This window comes from Wasmannia auropunctata, unplaced genomic scaffold (assembly GCF_000956235.1).
Source record: "Wasmannia auropunctata unplaced genomic scaffold, wasmannia.A_1.0 LD335988.1, whole genome shotgun sequence".
NCBI lineage: Eukaryota > Metazoa > Arthropoda > Insecta > Hymenoptera > Formicidae > Wasmannia > Wasmannia auropunctata.
In genome coordinates, this window is record NW_012026902.1 from 1,197,740 (window position 1) to 1,214,050 (window position 16,311).

Sequence of the window (16,311 nt, forward strand, 5' to 3'; positions counted from 1 at the left end):
GTGCAAAGACGGGTACAAGAAGGCGGGCGGACAGTTTCGCGCGGCATAGCGCGGCTTGTCTTCGTGGTGTGTGCGGGTATGATCGAGTACTCCGAGTACGTCGGCGCGTCTTAGGACACTCTCACACACACACAGACGCATATATATACATATACTGTGTATATGTATGTATATACAAGAAATCGCTCGTGAGATCCGGAAAGAGCGAGGAAGCGGTGGAATTATATTGAGAGAGAGATCCGTGAGTCACGAGAGCGACGAGAGGGACTGCGCGACGCGACTGCGAGGACGACGACGACGACGACGACGAGAGTACTGCCCCTCTCGTGTGTCCGCGTTTTGTTTATCTATCGATTTCACTTCGTGTATCACGAAGGTGCCGGTGTGCCTACCGGACGCCCGGTGGGCTCTCTCGCTTCAGTAGGAAGTGGCCTTGCCCACGTCGAGAATACGCCGGCTCGCGGCCGCCCCGGGGCACCCGTTTCTTTGACGTTTGACAACTCGGGGGAGCCGGGTGTAGGCCCAGAGAGAACGGCGACGACGGTCACGCCGGGCGCGCCCGCCTCGAACGCTTCCTCGCTGGACGACTCTCTGCAAAAATTGGCGAAAGGTGCAACGTCAGTCCTAGGTATGTACGCCTACCTGCCTGTGTGTATGTCATGTGTGTATGTGTGTGCGTGTGGCGTGTGTAAATGCGCGAGCGCGCTTGCGTGCACCGCGCGTATATGTGCAGGGTATATATACGTGTATGGGTTGAATGAAATTCAACGAGAATTGGACACCTCTCCTCCTCAACTCGTGCAACGTGGGCACCCGATCGACGTGCGCGCGTGTGCGCGCCGATCGGAAATCATTCACAGAAAGCGCACCTCCGAACAGGCACGACCTGGATGTAAAAAAGGCCGCGCGCGCTAATGCCTCGCGCACATCTTGTCGCGCCTATATGTATTTAGGACCGTGCGGAGAGAACGGCGAGACGACGACGTTCCTTGCGCGTGTCTCCTCGCGTTTTTGCAAGCGAGAGCCGTTTTCACGAGGGCTCTCCGTCTCTGTATTACTTCGCGCGATTTCACGCGCGGTTCAACGTCGAACGTTGACTCGGGTTTACTCCCCCGAAGACGGAGTAAACAACCTATTTATTAATGCTGTATGATTCGGCTACACATTAAATTGGTGAAAAAAAAAATCATTTTTTATGCATGCCAATTTCGACATCGCCGTTAAAAATACCAGTAAGGATAATCATTTACGCTCGAAATTGTTGTATTTACGCTGTAATTTTCTGTTATCAGAGACAATCGACGCTTATTGTTAGACACGTCTAAAGCTTGTATGAAGTTTATTACAGTATTTATATCGTACGGTAGATAATATCATTTCAGTGTTAGTTTTAATTTTTTTTCAAAAATTTTTGGAAAAAATTTTTGGCTTTTTTGCTCTTCCTCAGCGCAGAAAACTTAGCTTTATGTTGCGTTTGCAGAGAACGGGAAATTTATTTTGATTGAATAATTATAATGTATTTTTCTTAAAGCACAGGAATTATTATCCTTTTTCTTTAAAACGGAAATTTTATTTTCGTCGCGTTCGCGCAATTTTATTACTCGAAACGTCATAGTTTTCCCAATAGCAGGAGACACGGTAATGATGTAATCTTTCTAAATTGTCGTCAACGTTGGTGTCTTTCGCGTGACTGGCGACAGTCTCATTTTCGACATAATTCTAACGATCGCCGCCGGTGCAATTTGCGTGAATTATCCGATGTTTTTTCGATATCACGCGGACGAAATTCGATGCCGTCCTTATGTAATACGATACACGGCAGAGACTATACGTATACGTATGTATAATAATGAACTATACGTACGAAACGAATCTTTCCGCGTATGCGGAATTTTTCGTAACATTGTAAAACATTTCGCGTATGTATATCCGCGGCGTGATTCCCGGCCTTCGCTCACGCATCGATCGGTGCATCGCGTGAGATCAAGAGTCGAACTCGGATTGGCGCGCTCGTGTCTCACGCGTGCGCGGCGCGGCTGCGCGGCCTGACGACGTTTGGAGGATCGCAGGTCTCGCTTTTTTTTTTTTCGAGCAGTACTCAAAGTACAATCTTAAGTCTAAGATCTTAAGTATGATTTCGATGCATCATACGATCATTTCGTCGGCTGAAATTTTCCTAACCAGTCTTAAGGTGATCTTAAATATGCAGAGTGTATACACGACGTGTGAAATACAGTATTTTGAAATAAAAAAGAAAAGCAAGCACACATAGGTATATATATATATATATTTGTATGGTACTTTTATTATAAAGAATTATTTTAAAATAAGAAATTTTAAAATAAGAAAAACAAACACATGTACGTAGGTGTGTATATTTGTAGGTACTTTTATTATAAAGAATACCTTTATTATAAATACCTTTATTATAAAGAATACTTTTATCATAAATAAAAACTAAAGTTTCTTATAAAAAAAAAATTATCAAACTTTCACGCGTTACCAAACTTCTGCATGAGCAGCACGGAAGATATCGGGCTAGTATTCCATTTCACATCAAGTGAACTGCGGTATGCCATTAGTTATACCGCAGTTCACTTGCCAATGACGACCTGCAAAATTCCGTTGAGCAAGACATTCATCGTTTGGCATCTTGGATGATAAATTATGTCCTTGACATATTAATATTACATTATTGACGAGTATATCCAGACAAAGAAATTCACTAAAAGTGCTCATACAAAAGTTTGATAATTTTTTCCGTAAGAAATTTGTTTGTTCTTTAGGATAAAAAGATTCAGAATATACATATGGATTTTTTATTTCCCATCATTTCAAAATACCGAAGGTGGTACATCGTGTATACGTATAAATATAAGAGATGAAATGCTCTCATAGTCTGAGCTTATATATATATTCAAGATGATTCTGAGCATGATCTCGAGACACTGTACGATCATTTTATTGGCTGGACGGAGTCTTAAGACTTCGTAATCAGGCTTGAATATGAGATCGATTTTTTTGAAGATAAGATCGGACCATGAACATCCGATCGTCCGATCTTGAATTTAAAGATCGTGCTTGGTGCTGAAGTGGTCGTAAGATCCCTTTCAGCCAATGAAATTACTGTGCAGCGTTTTGAGATAATAATTAGCTTAATCTGCTGCTTGAGATTAATACTTAAATGTAAGAGCGGACTGTGTACCGACCATAGTCCGATCTGTTTGGTAATTATCTTAAGTCCAGTCTAAAAAACCAGCCCAAATCAGTCAATGAAATTACCGTGCATCATCGTCTCGGAGATCGCATTGGAGATAACATTAAATGCAATATGATTGATATCATTTTAAGTACGATCTCTCGTGAAACCGATACGGTTATTTCATTGACTTCAGGATAAAATCTCAAGCTCGTCTAAGATCAGATTCGAGACGACTTATAATATAAAATCAGACTACTGTCCATAGTCCGAGCTTAATTTCGTCCAGCCAATAAAATAATCTCGTGGCAATCTCGTGATCATACTTGAGATCGTAATTTTAAATATAAGATCAGATTGTTCTAGGGATCGATTTTATGATTCAACGAGCTCTGAGAAGACGAGACGTTTCGCGAAGACGTTAAAAAGTATAAATATTTACATTATACGCGTAATAATTTCTCGGGATTTTTCAAGCTCCGTCATAAGCCTATTTCGCTTGAATTCGAAAAAGAAACCAAATTCTTTTCTAACGACTCTGAGATTTCACGATTGTAAATAACTCGGCAGCGAAACTATTATTGTTTATCCGTGTCTGTTACAGAATTGCCAACCGAGACATCGACCTGAAACGCAAAGATGAACAAGGTGGACTATATGGAGGTAACTCTCCCGAATTATTCCTACATTTTTAATTTCGAGGAGACGTTCAGCCACCACGAGACCAAGCAATGGATGGTGAAGAATTGGACGAACGGTTTCTATTACTGCGGATTGTATATGATCCTTATATTCGGCTTGCAACACTACATGGCCAGCAGGCCCAGATTCGAACTCAGGGGAATACTGTGTCTTTGGAATACGCTATTGGCTAGCTTTTCTATCATCGGCTTCACTAGAACGGCGCCCGAACTAATACACGTTCTCAAGCATCACGGACTGTTCCACAGCATTTGTATACCAAGGTACGTTTCATTAAACTCGATAGACAGTTAAGCTTGATGTCCCCGAATCTTTATTATAAATATTTTCGTAATAGAAGCTTTAAGTTGACACTAACTAAACATTAATGAATGCCTATTTTTTTTTTATAACTGAATGAAAGAATAATATATACATACTTGTGGTATCTTATTTTTGCCGAAAATATCCGTTCGTATAATAATGCATGTTTAATGATATAGATTAATTTATGTAGATATTTATAGCAAATAAAGTTATAAACTTCAAAGTCGTAAATCTATCATAAAATTCATGTTTATAATACGCATATATATTTTATATTATCATTATTTGTGATTTAATCATTAAATATGCAAAATTTTACAAATATCAATAAACAATTTTTATTCGATACCATTCGTGATAAATTTGATAAACATCTCATAATTTTGAAGAAATTAATATCTTCTTTAGATTAAAATTATTATTTATTTCTTTTCTGCAATTTTTTATTATTTACGATTTTACCAATATGACGAACTTAAAAACGTTGGAAGAAATACAGAAATAATTTTAAATTTAAATGGCATATTTAACAATAATCTGGACAATTTAAAATTTAAAGTCGAGAACTCTAATTCATTATACGAAATTAAAATCATATAACGTCAAAATTATAAATAATTAAGATAAAGATTAAATAAATAATTAGGATTAATATTAATAATTTTCCGTTTTTAAGACTTTTATATAATATATGGACGTATTAATTATCATATGTACATGCCAATCTTCATGATTTATTAGATGGAATTTTATATTTATGCTTGTTTTTAATTGCTTATAGCTATTTATTTGTAACTTAATTGCATGTAATTTCTGTTCTGGTCATTTAATAAAATGAATAGGTAACAAAAGGCACTAAGAGTCAACACGCAGAAAACGTTGTGTTAAAACTTCTAATAAAGTTGTATTCCATAAATTAGAAGTTTTAACGCAACGTTTTTTGCGTGTTGACTCTTAGTGCCTTTTGTTACCTATTTGTTTTTATTTGAAGAGTCTTAAAATTTATTATTGTTAATAAAATTAAATTTATGTTTTATACACTTCTGTGATTTTTATTTGTAAAAAAATTGATTTTGAAATTTGATTATGTACGCATTTACATTACGTGTGATTGTAGCTTTAAATATAAAAAATGACATGCGCAATTGCAAATATAGAATATTTATGCGAAAAAGATTAGCAGAATGACGTATATTGTGGCGTATATGTAATATGACAAACCAATAAATATCTAAATTTTTTATGAATAAAGTAGAATATAAAATTTGATGATTTTTTTCAGATTTTTATTTATATTAAAAGAAATACAATTTTATTCACAAGCCGAAAATTTAAACAAATTGATATTTTAACATAAGCAACTTGTATATTATATATTTACATATTGTTTAAATGTGTTTGTGTAGCGTTTATCGCTGCGATTTAAATGCGATTAAAATTATTGTTTCGAAAGATATTTTACTTATAGTTTTCTCTTGATTGTTTTTTTTTTGTACTATATATCCACATGCAATTTATTATTCAATCCAAGATTAAAATCATAATATTATTACATAATATTTTAATTAGCTGATTTTAATTTATACTTTAAATTACTTTAAAACATACCATTTACACTTTTAGTTTGAATTTTTATACAGTTTGCAGCAGGTTTATATGTAATGAATTAAAGTAGTATCGGAAAAAAGTTAATTTTTTGCAGCATAATATTTTATGCGTTATTAAATATTACAAATCATGTCTAACTGTGGGCGACTAGTGGGCGAATAAATATATAATATATCTTTGCTCTGTTTGAATTGCTTTTTCGTATTTGTTTTTTTTTTATTTTGGAATTATTTAACATAAATTTGCATCAATTTTCTTCGAAGTGAAGATAAAGAATCTTGACATCATTTTCTTGGAACGAGAAATAATGACACTGAACAAATGATTACGTAATAGAAGGATTGACATAAAATTTTCTTTGCAAATTCCTGAAAAATTTGTAACTGAGAATGTTCTACAAAATAAAAAATCGTCGATTTGTTTGCAGTTTTATCGAGCAGGATTGCGTGTCGGGCTTTTGGACGTGGATGTTCGTGCTGTCGAAGCTACCCGAGCTCGGCGACACGATCTTCATCGTGCTACGCAAACAGCCGCTGATCTTCCTGCACTGGTATCACCACATTACCGTCTTGCTGTACTCCTGGTTCTCGTATTCGGAGTACACCGCGTCCGCACGATGGTACGTCGTGATGAACTACTGCGTCCACTCGATCATGTACAGCTATTACGCTCTGAAGGCGATGCGGTACAGGCCGCCTAAAGCGATCTCGATGGTGATCACCACGCTACAGCTCGTCCAAATGGTGATCGGTTGCTTTATCAACATATCCGCGTATCAATACCTGGAGAGCGGCAACGTGGACTGCAACATCACTCGCATGAATATCCATATTGGTTTCGCGATGTACTTCAGCTATTTTGTCTTATTCGCGCAATTCTTCCATAAGGCGTACCTGGCTGGAAAGAAGAACAAGAAGCACTTCGCCAATAGCGCACCCGGTCACATCGGCTATAACGACAAGCTCAAAGCCAATTAAGGCGCTACGCGGCACACTAGGGCGCCTGGACGCCCTATTCTTTCTCCCTATCTTTCCCCCCTTTTCCCGTTCTTATTTTTTTTTTTTTTTTTTACCCAATTCTATTTACTTTCCTCTATTCTAATTCTTTCTCTGTTTCTTTCTCACGCCGCTGGTCGACGTAGCCATACATCCAGGATCTATTTATACTAGAAAATATTAGGGTTTAACGGCTTCTAGGATTCACGTGTTCAGTGGATACTATCGCTAAACTTAGAGTTTTATGAACTGTGATGCGATATTTTAACTATAATGCATAATCGTTTTTTCATTTTTTTTTATTTCAAAATTGTTTTGTTAAATAATTGTACATTCCAATGTTGTCAATTGAAATTATTTATGTTAATCTATATTTTTTTAAATATAACACTAATTTTGAATACATATATGTATACATATATTTTTTTGAAACGTGATTTTTGGCATAAGTGTCTTATCTTAATTTCCTTAATAATAAATAAATGTGCGATTATTTGCGGTTTTTTTTTTTAAGATGGGAGATACTAGCTCCTCCGGAGGATACTAGGCCTCCGGGAACCTATAGACCCGCCACTGTATTGTGGAGTCTACATTCTAAGATATGAAGAAATTGTTACGTTCATTAAGATGTTGAAATATAAAGTTACAGATAGATAGAGCCTAAAGTACAGAGCTCTAAATTTTTAGAACTTGTAAATATGTCTGAGACAAGAATTTAGATTAGTTTCGTACATAGGATTTCGTACATCCATCGAATCTTAAGTCCACGAATTTTAGGAATCATATTTCTTAAACTCTTTTTAGATTCTAGGAGCCGTATGTCCTAAAAAGGTTATAGATCTTGGGTGAGATGTTTCTCAGGATCCTTACATCCTAGGACTCGTAAAGACGGGACTTGTGAAATCACAGTCAGTCCTCCCGAGCCCATAGATTCTAAGGCATATTTATGATACGTATTTCTCAGGATTCTTGCACGTATCCTGAGATCTACCTTATAGGATTCGTGAAACAATGAATTTATGAAATTTTCGAGTCTATAACATCTAGGATTCATATTTCATGGGATCTGTAGGATCCTACGGTCTGTCGATCCTAGGATAGAATTTTTTTCCGGGTCCTTAGGTCGTAGGATACATAGAGATTCTAATCGAGGATCCATAGCCAATTAACCCTCCGCCTGTGCACGGAGGGCATCCTAAGGAGGAGGAGAAGGAGCAGAACGTTTGCTCGGGGGAGGAAATACATAGCGATTCTCCTCTTTTCATTTTTTTACATGTAATTAATAAAGAGCTACTTTTGCATGTACTATGGAACGCGTTGAGAGGCGAGCGTGCGCGCGTTTCTCAGGTCCGACCGGCTGTTGCACAATTGTTATTATGATTTTTTTGTTACTATCTATATGTCTCTTTTGCAATTGAATATATATTATATATATATACTGGGTATTATTTAATAATAATTTATAAGACCAAAACACATGTACGTGTAAATAATAATTTCTTACAAATCCTACACGGCACCAGATTCTACATCTTACTTTCCATCATCCTGCCTCGAAATCGCTTCAGCTATAAATCCTGTGAACGCGAAAGCGCGCTATATAATTTTCGATAATTTAATAATCAAATTACCCAAATTTCATAAATGAAAAAAAAAGAAGTCAGTTTTAAGTGTCAGCGTGACACAAGCGTGCGTCGGAGCGTGTTATCAGTTATTGCATCATTTTGCCCTTGTTTTATGTTTAATAATGTTAAAGATAAAATGACGCACTAGTGCTGATAGCCCGAACGCGGCCATTTGTGGGCAGCATTAATTTATAATTCCTATAGATCCATTTAATTTTTTTGAAAGAATTTTTCACTATTTTATTTATTTCTTCGTCATCTAAATAATAAAGATTTAACGCGTCAAAGTAAAAGTCGCGACCTAAATAATGCGTAGAGGAATGTGCTGAGAAACGTGCTCGATGCTATTTTTCGAGGTCGAAAGAATTAACGAAAGAATTGAATTAATTGAAGATGTACCTGACGTAGAGTCCTTAATGATCGTACGAACAATCTATTTTTTAAATAATTCATAGAATGAATTTGCAGAAAGTATAAAAAAGGACAAAAAAATTAAACTGCATTAAAATGTACCGTTCTTGAAAAGTTCAAGTCTTACATAAACAATTACGGATATTTATCAGTGACTCCAATATAAATTTTTTAAATAAAATTTTAGTGGTTTATTGTGTAAAAAATTGTAAGCTATAACTATCGCGTATCGCATAACAATATTTCTATATTTTTGTATTTTTACATTTAGAGACGTAAAGCACTTTGAAAGGAAGAATATTTAATTCTGTACATAAATTAAAAATTCTGCAATTATGTATATAAACATTTTTTTATCGCTTGTAATATAACGTTATACATATTTGATCGTAATCGTCAATCATAGTCATTTAATCGCGATAAAATGTAGTAAACAATCGCTCATGTTTTATAAATATTAAGTTCATAGTTCATGGTCTTGATTCGTTAATTTCAATAACGCACATTTCCGATAGGTAACGAGTCCAGAAAAATTAAGCAACTGCTATTTTGCATTCATGAATATAACTTGATGTTTCTTCTTGAATAATTATACTGTGCACTTTTATATGCAACGCTGATTGTTTACTATTAAATCGTCACCTCTTGCGTAATCCTCCGTATTTCAAAATCACCTTTATATCTTACGTCGCTTTTCACACGCGAGTGCGTATCAAGTTTCACGTTCCTCTAACGTGATTTATCTTGCGTTAACAGCGTGCTCGCATAATCAATATTTTTTCGTCGTACGATATTATTATTATTATTATGCAAAATTCGTCAAATATGCATTGCTCTTTTTTTACAACAGAACGTGCGAACTGTTGCATTACGTGACTTTATCAAAACAAGTTTATGCAGATTTATCTCATCATCAGAACGAACAAGATATCTTACATACTTAATAAGTTCCTGATCTCTTTTTTAAATCTATCATGTACAGAGAACATAATAAATGATATAAATGATATCGCGCTGCGTTTGATGGAAACTTTTTCAATCAACACGGCGAAGTCTTCAATAAAAACTAATGAGAGGGTAATAATATATTTCAAAAAACAAATCTAACACTGCAGATTAAATATTTTGGCTAAGAGTGGAATAAAAATACTTTAAAATTTAACACATACACATACACTCTATCGCAAATAATATCAAGATGATAAAGAAAAGATTTGGCTTATATGAATTATTGAGTGTCGTGCGTCATTATTCTGCGAAACGAGAAGGAAATAACGCTTCGTAATTTATTTTATTAGATAAAACTAACTACAATAAATATACAAGGTTTTTCTCCACAAGTCAACTTGCGGTAATCAATTTAATTTACAGTTTCGCAAAACATTCTTTTCGCAAGGCATTTCCTTTCAACATTTGCTATTTCGCGTTACTATTCATGCATGCAGTAAACCCGTGCGTGACCCAATCGTACGATTCCCAGTCATACGATTACGCGATTCGTATGCCAATAAGTGTCAACAATGATCGGTACGGTCAAGATATGACGAATACATTATTCCTGCAAAAACAAACGAAATTATCGCGTCGTTTATAAATGTTCATAAAAGACTTCCACATATTTATGATATCAAAAAATTGATGTTTAAAAAAATTAATCTTTAAACTCCAATGTGAAAACACTTTGAGGAAAAAAACTGCAATCTAGATAATAAACTATTCAAATTTTTGTGAAACATTTTTTATTAAATAGTCTCGATGATCTAATCTCAATGTTTTAATTTTATTGTACAAAGTAATTCGAAAGGATTGAGAATTTACAAAAACTTGAGAAGTTTTTCTCTATATCCTCATATAAATTTATATATTAATCCCCAATATTTCTATTCTGGTATTTAAGATATTTTGAACTTCCAGAAAGATTAAAATGTCTATTATATCTAACAGCTGAGTTAATTATACCTCCTTGTTCCGTTCCCAATCTTCAGAAATATATGTCAATAGATCCGTCAAACCCTCAAACTCCGTTCTACTTTGGGGTGGATCATTCTTAGATATCCTTGGTAGCAGGGATCCCATCTTGAATCTGAATTCCTCCATATTAGTGGCGCCGGAGAGCTTCCAGATACCATAAAAAAATAAACTGCACCCTGTGATGGCGTAAATTGTGCCCCAGCCAAGGGCTCTTATTGCTAATGAGGCTCCAGTTTCATGATATCCTTTTATACCAGAAATTCCATCTCCAAAATGTTTTGGATCTCGCTTCCTGGTTACCGCCACTGCCCTGGAAAATCCAGCGAGGGCAGATATACTCGCGACGGTGCTCAGAAATACTGCAGCTACAGAAATAGTAATAACTTTACTCTAAGAAAACCTTATGTTGCATAAATATCGATAGAAAAAAATTACTTCATCATTGCAAATAATTAGATAAAAAATAAGTATAAATCAGAAATATAGTAATTATTTTATTAAAGAAAACCTTAATATGTTGCATAAATGTCAATAGAAAAAAATTTTTTTTAAAGTTTGCTTGAATATAATAAAAAATAATTATTATTGAAAGATAGAATTATTGCAGTGCGATAACTATCAGATATAATAGAAAGATTGAAATATTAATTTCGCACAGTCGTGGAAAGCATTTGCTCACAGCCAAAATATTTTGGCATCTTGAAACGGTTACTCAGAAGCTTCCCATTCCATATTAAATGTAAAGTACGCTGTGCAAAGATTATTGCAATTTAGCATCATTTAAAATTAAGGCTGAATCGATTTCTACAAACAACTTATAGCTTCTTATACATTTGTAACACATGTCAAACAGCAGAGCAGAGAGCGCACTGCAGCACTCGAGAAAGTGAGGTTAGCTTGCAGCGAGCAATATTTACGCGAGCGAATATTCCTCGATACGCTTACTCTTGAATAACATATACCATAAATTTTCTTCCTCCGTTTCGCGGACTTCGTTGCGGGAGTTTCCACAGTGTCATTCGACTCTGCCATTGTGTTACTTGGAGGAATCGAATTAGCCGATAGTGTCTGCCATTTTTAAAGCGCCAAGCACACTGGTTGCTCCATGAAGCTCTAAACCTCGCGATCCTCGTATAAATACCGGCGCAGTTGGTAATAACATAAAAAAAATAACTTTCTTTACGCGCATGGTAACACCGGGACTGTCGGTAAAGTAGCTCGTGATTATATCGACACCCGGTATTTAAAAAATCGCATAATAATGATTTGAAAATTCCATGTCACATGTGGCACATGACACACGAGATAATTCACCTGTGCCACATGTGACAGTGAATACTCCAACTACTCCAATTCCAACGCCAACGATATATGGCTCGCGGCTTCCCTAATGGACACTCCAACTACGTTAGAGTGAGAAAAAGTAAGTGAAAAGAGCGCGCGACGAGTGCGACGACGTCCTCGTTTTGCGCATGTCCCACTGAAATAACAAGGGTGACTGAATGGAGGCGGTCTCGGGACGGAGAAGATGCTCGGCTTACAATCAGTTACAATGACTTTAGAATAGAGGCAGTCGATCGTACGTTGAAATAAGGATCGCCGGGATCTTTGTTTTTCTTTTTTTTTTTTCGTGGAAGGATCGCGCGGGTGGTGGCGATATACGCGGGCAGCATCGCCGCGCAGTACGAGCTCTGCGAATTCGACGACGCGGACCTGCCTGGAGGACGGAGATGGAAGGTAAATCATCCTCGTCGCGTTCCACCGCATCCCCCTTCTCGCGCGATATAGGTCTGTCTATTTTCGAAAAGGCCATACGTAGATGTAACTCCCGACGTCGCGCGTTACAGGCGAGGCGAAGCATAACATCGACAAGCTCGTTGACGACCTGAAATGCGTCGTGAGGCTCGAGGCCTCGCAAGAGGAATGCCCCAACGTCGTTCAGATACTGGATTCCGTGGTGAATGTCAGCAAAACTTCGATCGGAGGTAAAGAGAAAAAAAAATGACTGGATGGATAAATCTGCGATAAACGCGCTGCAGTACATTGCACGTTGCGTATAGGGCGAAAATTACTGACAACTGGCGACGTGTATGATTCCAGAGACCACCGAGCTGGTCATCGACGAAGTCTTCCTGACCCTGCTCGGGCACAGATCTAAACAGATCGTGGCGAAGACCGCGAAAGCCATTGCGGAGATCGCGAAGACTGATCGGGGAAGGGAGAAATGTACCAGTTTCGAGCTGATACGGGCACTGATTAATCTGCTAAAGGGAGAGGACATAGACATATTGACGCAGACTTCCAGAGCTCTAGGGAACATCTGCTACGAGAGCGGTTGTTACAATATTATATTTATGTGAAAAAGATCTATATTATGTAATTATCTGTTTCTGAATAATGATGGTTGTAAAGTGTTTCAGAGCTTTTCTTTGATACATATAGGGAGATATTTACTTATATTGAATATTTATAAATGTATTTGTTTCATTATTGAAAAACTAACGATAAGCAATTTGCTTTACAGAGCTCGGTAAAAATCTAATAAGGGAGCAGGATGGTTTGAAAGTAATCCTGGCACTGCTGAAGAAGGGAATTGCCTTAGGTAACGTTGAAGGTGCCAGCTTTCTGCGAAATGTAACTGCTGGATTTTTACTGAACTTTTTGGTGGATCAAGAAGCGCTGTACAGGAAGGTAAATGTTTTGAAAATATATCTATACGTTGCGGTCGACAATCGGCAATGATATTGCAAAATGGAAAGCAACGGTAATCGATAATTTTATTAAGATATACTTCACCAGGCACTCGAGGAGGACATGGTACCAATCATTTGCAGCGTTTTGGAGGAAGATGGAATTACCGGTGGCGAAGCGGCGGTGCACGTGTTACTCATCCTTGGCATATTGAACGATGACAATATTATATTTCTCGATGAGAGATTGACGAGAATTCTGGTTGATATACTGACCAGCGACACTTCCTCCGAGCTGTCCGAGATGTGCTTGGAGCTTTTGCACGGCCAAGCGGAAGACGGTAAGCCAATGACTTGATGATTGAAATTAAATTAATTTAAATTGTGCAAATGAAGTTAATTAATTCGGATTATGGTGGTTAAATATTTCAGTATAAGTAGACTTAAGTAAATTGGATTTAAATGTGCAATCGAATTAAGTCGAATCGGACGGTAGATTTAATAATATAATTCTCCAACAGAAAAAGCGAAGCTGTTATTAGCTAAGGCAGGAGTGTGCGAATTGCTCCTGAAACTATTAGAGAAACACGGTCCGCAATGCAACGACGAAGAAACCCGATCGATTCTCAAAGTTGCCTGCAACGTGATCGTCTTGATTTTAACTGGAGGTGAGTCCCAGGAGTTCAAACGCAAATTCAAACGCAATATGTCTCATCGGCTCTAACAAACGTACGACTTTGCGCTTAGACGACAGCATGAATTTCCTTTACGACGACAGCAAGGGCCCGGTATACAAGAAACTGGTGGAATGGCTGGAGAGCGTTGACGAAGACTTGCAGATCACCGCGGTTCTGGCTATGGGAAACGTCGCGCGGACCGACACGCATTGCAAGCGCATGGTCGAGCAGGGCATTCATCGGAAGCTGTTGAAGATTCTCGAGAAAAATGGCAGCAAATCCGGCGACATCAGATGCCAGCACGCATTGCTCAGCGCGTTACGCAATCTCGTTATACCCGCGGAGAATAAGTCGCTGATTCTTGCCGACGGTCTGATCGACGTGCTCTATCCAATGCTAGAGATCCCGACCTTCCCCGTCGTTTTCAAATTGCTGGGCACACTCAGGATAGTCATAGACGGCCAGAGTAAGAGAGATCGTAAATTTCTTTCGAGAGTGAAAGCAATATTCATCGTGATACAGAATGATTTCTGCGATAATTAAGGCTGATAATTATTGCTTGTTTTTAGAGGAAGCGGCGATCTCTTTGGGACGAAGGGAGGACCTGATCAAGCGGGCGGTTGAGTGGTGCGGCACCGACGACCACCCTGGCGTCCAGGGTGAAGCCAATCGGTTGATCGCCTGGCTGATAAACAACAGCAGGTTCGTTCCTCTCGACGACGGCTCAACGGCGGCACAAGTTCCGAAAATTTACACACACTTTTCAGGGACAAGCAGATTGCCCTGTCGATTATCAAACACGGCGCGGTGCGTCACCTGGTGAACATGCTTCTGGCGCAACACGCGCTTATGCAGAACGAGGCGATTCTCGGCCTCACGATACTGACGCGGATCTGCCCGGCGGAGTCTGAAGAGCCGCTAATCAAAGCGGGCTTCGGGCGCAGCATGTGCGAGTTCTTCGCGCGCGCCGGCGATCTCGGCGTGCACATCGTACTGAACGCGTTGTCGCTGCTCGACAGCGTTCTGCAATCAGGTATGTATCTCGAGGATTCGATCTATTCAGGAAGGGAAGGAGTGTGCTGTTACTTGATCCGTCCGACGATCTTACAGTTTCACGCGCCGTCTGTTTTTTTCAGACCAACTGAAGGAGCATCTCAAGAGCAGCGGATTGGCCAACGCGTGCAAGTTCTTGCAACCGCACATAAATGAAAATACCGCCGCGGAGCTGCAGACCCGGGTTACCAATTTGCGAGCGGCGCTGCAGGGCACCGCCTTGGGAACAAACTGAGAACGACGACGACGACGACGAGCAATTCCGGAGCCTTCCACGTTCTTATTGTGCGCTGCCATTCCTACACTGTTGTTTGTATCTTCCATCATTCCAAAGAACCAAAAAATGCAGACTTCTTCGATGACCAAATCATCCCCAACTTCATCCACAGATTGCAAAACATATTTTATTTATTGAGAAATATATATTCTATTGATGTACATATTTTGCTGATGCTGCGGTTGATTTTCTCTCGCAAGAACGCGATTTGCGAAAGCGATTTGAGAATTGAGCGCGAGCAGTCAGTCGCTTCGACATTCGCGAGAAACGCACGTTCCCTTTGCATGGATTGTCTAATGTTAGCGCCATTTAAAAATATCGATGATGATCGTACGCGCGGGAAATAACGTCAACAAATCAAGCTCCGATCCACTCGATCTGTGATTAATTAACTTGTCAGTATACGTGAATATTAATACATGTATTAAGAAGAAAAATGATTAGATCAGAGATAACGAATCAGATTTTTTGTTTTTTAAGTGCATTCGGTCGAGTTTATCAGCGCGAATAAAAATTAATCAGTATATAAATTTAAGTTGATTATTAAAGTCATTGATTAGGGGATCAGTAATTGTAATTTGAACCGGCAAATTTGCGTGAGAAAAAATTTCCAATTATATATTAATATTCATTGCGATGTAGATATAAAGATATAATGATCTAGTAGCTAAAGATAATTATCCTCTATTAGCAAGCGAGATTACGAGCGACTGATAAGACTGATAGTCGCTGCGATTAAACCAATCGGCCAAAGTCGCGCCGCGTGCAGAAGCAATGCCATCTGGTCACGTCACGTG

At 38.1% G+C, this 16,311-nt stretch overlaps 3 protein-coding genes across 9 annotated transcripts; 2 read left to right on the forward strand and 1 right to left on the reverse strand.

Moving 5' to 3' along the window:
* The first annotated feature begins 38 nt into the window (after window positions 1-38).
* Window positions 39-7,126, forward strand: LOC105454168 (elongation of very long chain fatty acids protein 6). Of its 5 annotated transcripts, none has more exons than XM_011696588.1 (3): window positions 39-628; window positions 3,804-4,164; window positions 6,243-7,126. In XM_011696588.1, the coding sequence occupies exons 2-3, from the start codon at window positions 3,839-3,841 to the stop codon at window positions 6,790-6,792; spliced, it is 876 nt and encodes a 291-aa protein (XP_011694890.1). In that variant the 5' UTR covers window positions 39-628; window positions 3,804-3,838; the 3' UTR covers window positions 6,793-7,126. The 5 variants fall into 5 exon arrangements, with proteins under 5 accessions (XP_011694890.1, XP_011694894.1, XP_011694892.1 ...); XM_011696592.1 differs by lacking the exon at window positions 39-628 and adding an exon at window positions 1,962-2,069; XM_011696590.1 differs by lacking the exon at window positions 39-628 and adding an exon at window positions 2,076-2,191.
* Window positions 7,127-9,073: 1,947 nt separating this feature from the next.
* On the reverse strand, window positions 9,074-11,931 carry LOC105454169 (transmembrane protein 242). 3 transcript variants are annotated; one of them, XM_011696594.1, is made up of 3 exons: window positions 11,780-11,931; window positions 10,806-11,182; window positions 9,074-10,404 (listed from the first exon to the last, which is right to left on the reverse strand). In XM_011696594.1, exons 1-3 carry the CDS (start codon window positions 11,847-11,849, stop codon window positions 10,399-10,401), a joined length of 453 nt encoding a protein of 150 aa, XP_011694896.1. In that variant the 5' UTR covers window positions 11,850-11,931; the 3' UTR covers window positions 9,074-10,398. The 3 variants fall into 3 exon arrangements, with proteins under 3 accessions (XP_011694896.1, XP_011694898.1, XP_011694897.1); XM_011696596.1 differs by lacking the exon at window positions 11,780-11,931 and adding an exon at window positions 11,649-11,717; XM_011696595.1 differs by lacking the exon at window positions 11,780-11,931 and adding an exon at window positions 11,497-11,640.
* A 195-nt stretch (window positions 11,932-12,126) lies between these two features.
* Window positions 12,127-15,677, forward strand: LOC105454170 (rap1 GTPase-GDP dissociation stimulator 1). Its single transcript, XM_011696597.1, has 10 exons — window positions 12,127-12,554; window positions 12,665-12,802; window positions 12,918-13,151; window positions 13,342-13,508; window positions 13,617-13,848; window positions 14,029-14,175; window positions 14,255-14,650; window positions 14,754-14,886; window positions 14,952-15,217; window positions 15,321-15,677. Exons 1-10 carry the CDS (start codon window positions 12,548-12,550, stop codon window positions 15,470-15,472), a joined length of 1,872 nt encoding a protein of 623 aa, XP_011694899.1. The 5' UTR covers window positions 12,127-12,547; the 3' UTR covers window positions 15,473-15,677.
* The last annotated feature ends 634 nt before the right edge of the window (window positions 15,678-16,311 follow it).

What these genes read in the sequence shown, in the direction of transcription:
- LOC105454168 (XM_011696588.1), top strand. Translation starts at nt 3,839, where the DNA reads ATGAACAAGGTGGACTATATGGAGGTAACTCTCCCGAATTATTCCTAC. An exon ending in CACAGCATTTGTATACCAAG is followed by an intron (nt 4,165 to 6,242) that starts GTACGTTTCATT and finishes ATTTGTTTGCAG; the next exon opens with TTTTATCGAGCAGGATTGCG.
- LOC105454169 (XM_011696594.1), bottom strand. Translation starts at nt 11,849, where the DNA reads ATGGCAGAGTCGAATGACACTGTGGAAACTCCCGCAACGAAGTCCGCG. An exon ending in ACGGAGGAAGAAAATTTATG is followed by an intron (nt 11,183 to 11,779) that starts GTATATGTTATT and finishes CTATTTCTGTAG; the next exon opens with CTGCAGTATTTCTGAGCACC.
- LOC105454170 (XM_011696597.1), top strand. An exon ending in CAGCAAAACTTCGATCGGAG is followed by an intron (nt 12,803 to 12,917) that starts GTAAAGAGAAAA and finishes GTATGATTCCAG; the next exon opens with AGACCACCGAGCTGGTCATC. An exon ending in CGACAGCGTTCTGCAATCAG is followed by an intron (nt 15,218 to 15,320) that starts GTATGTATCTCG and finishes TGTTTTTTTCAG; the next exon opens with ACCAACTGAAGGAGCATCTC.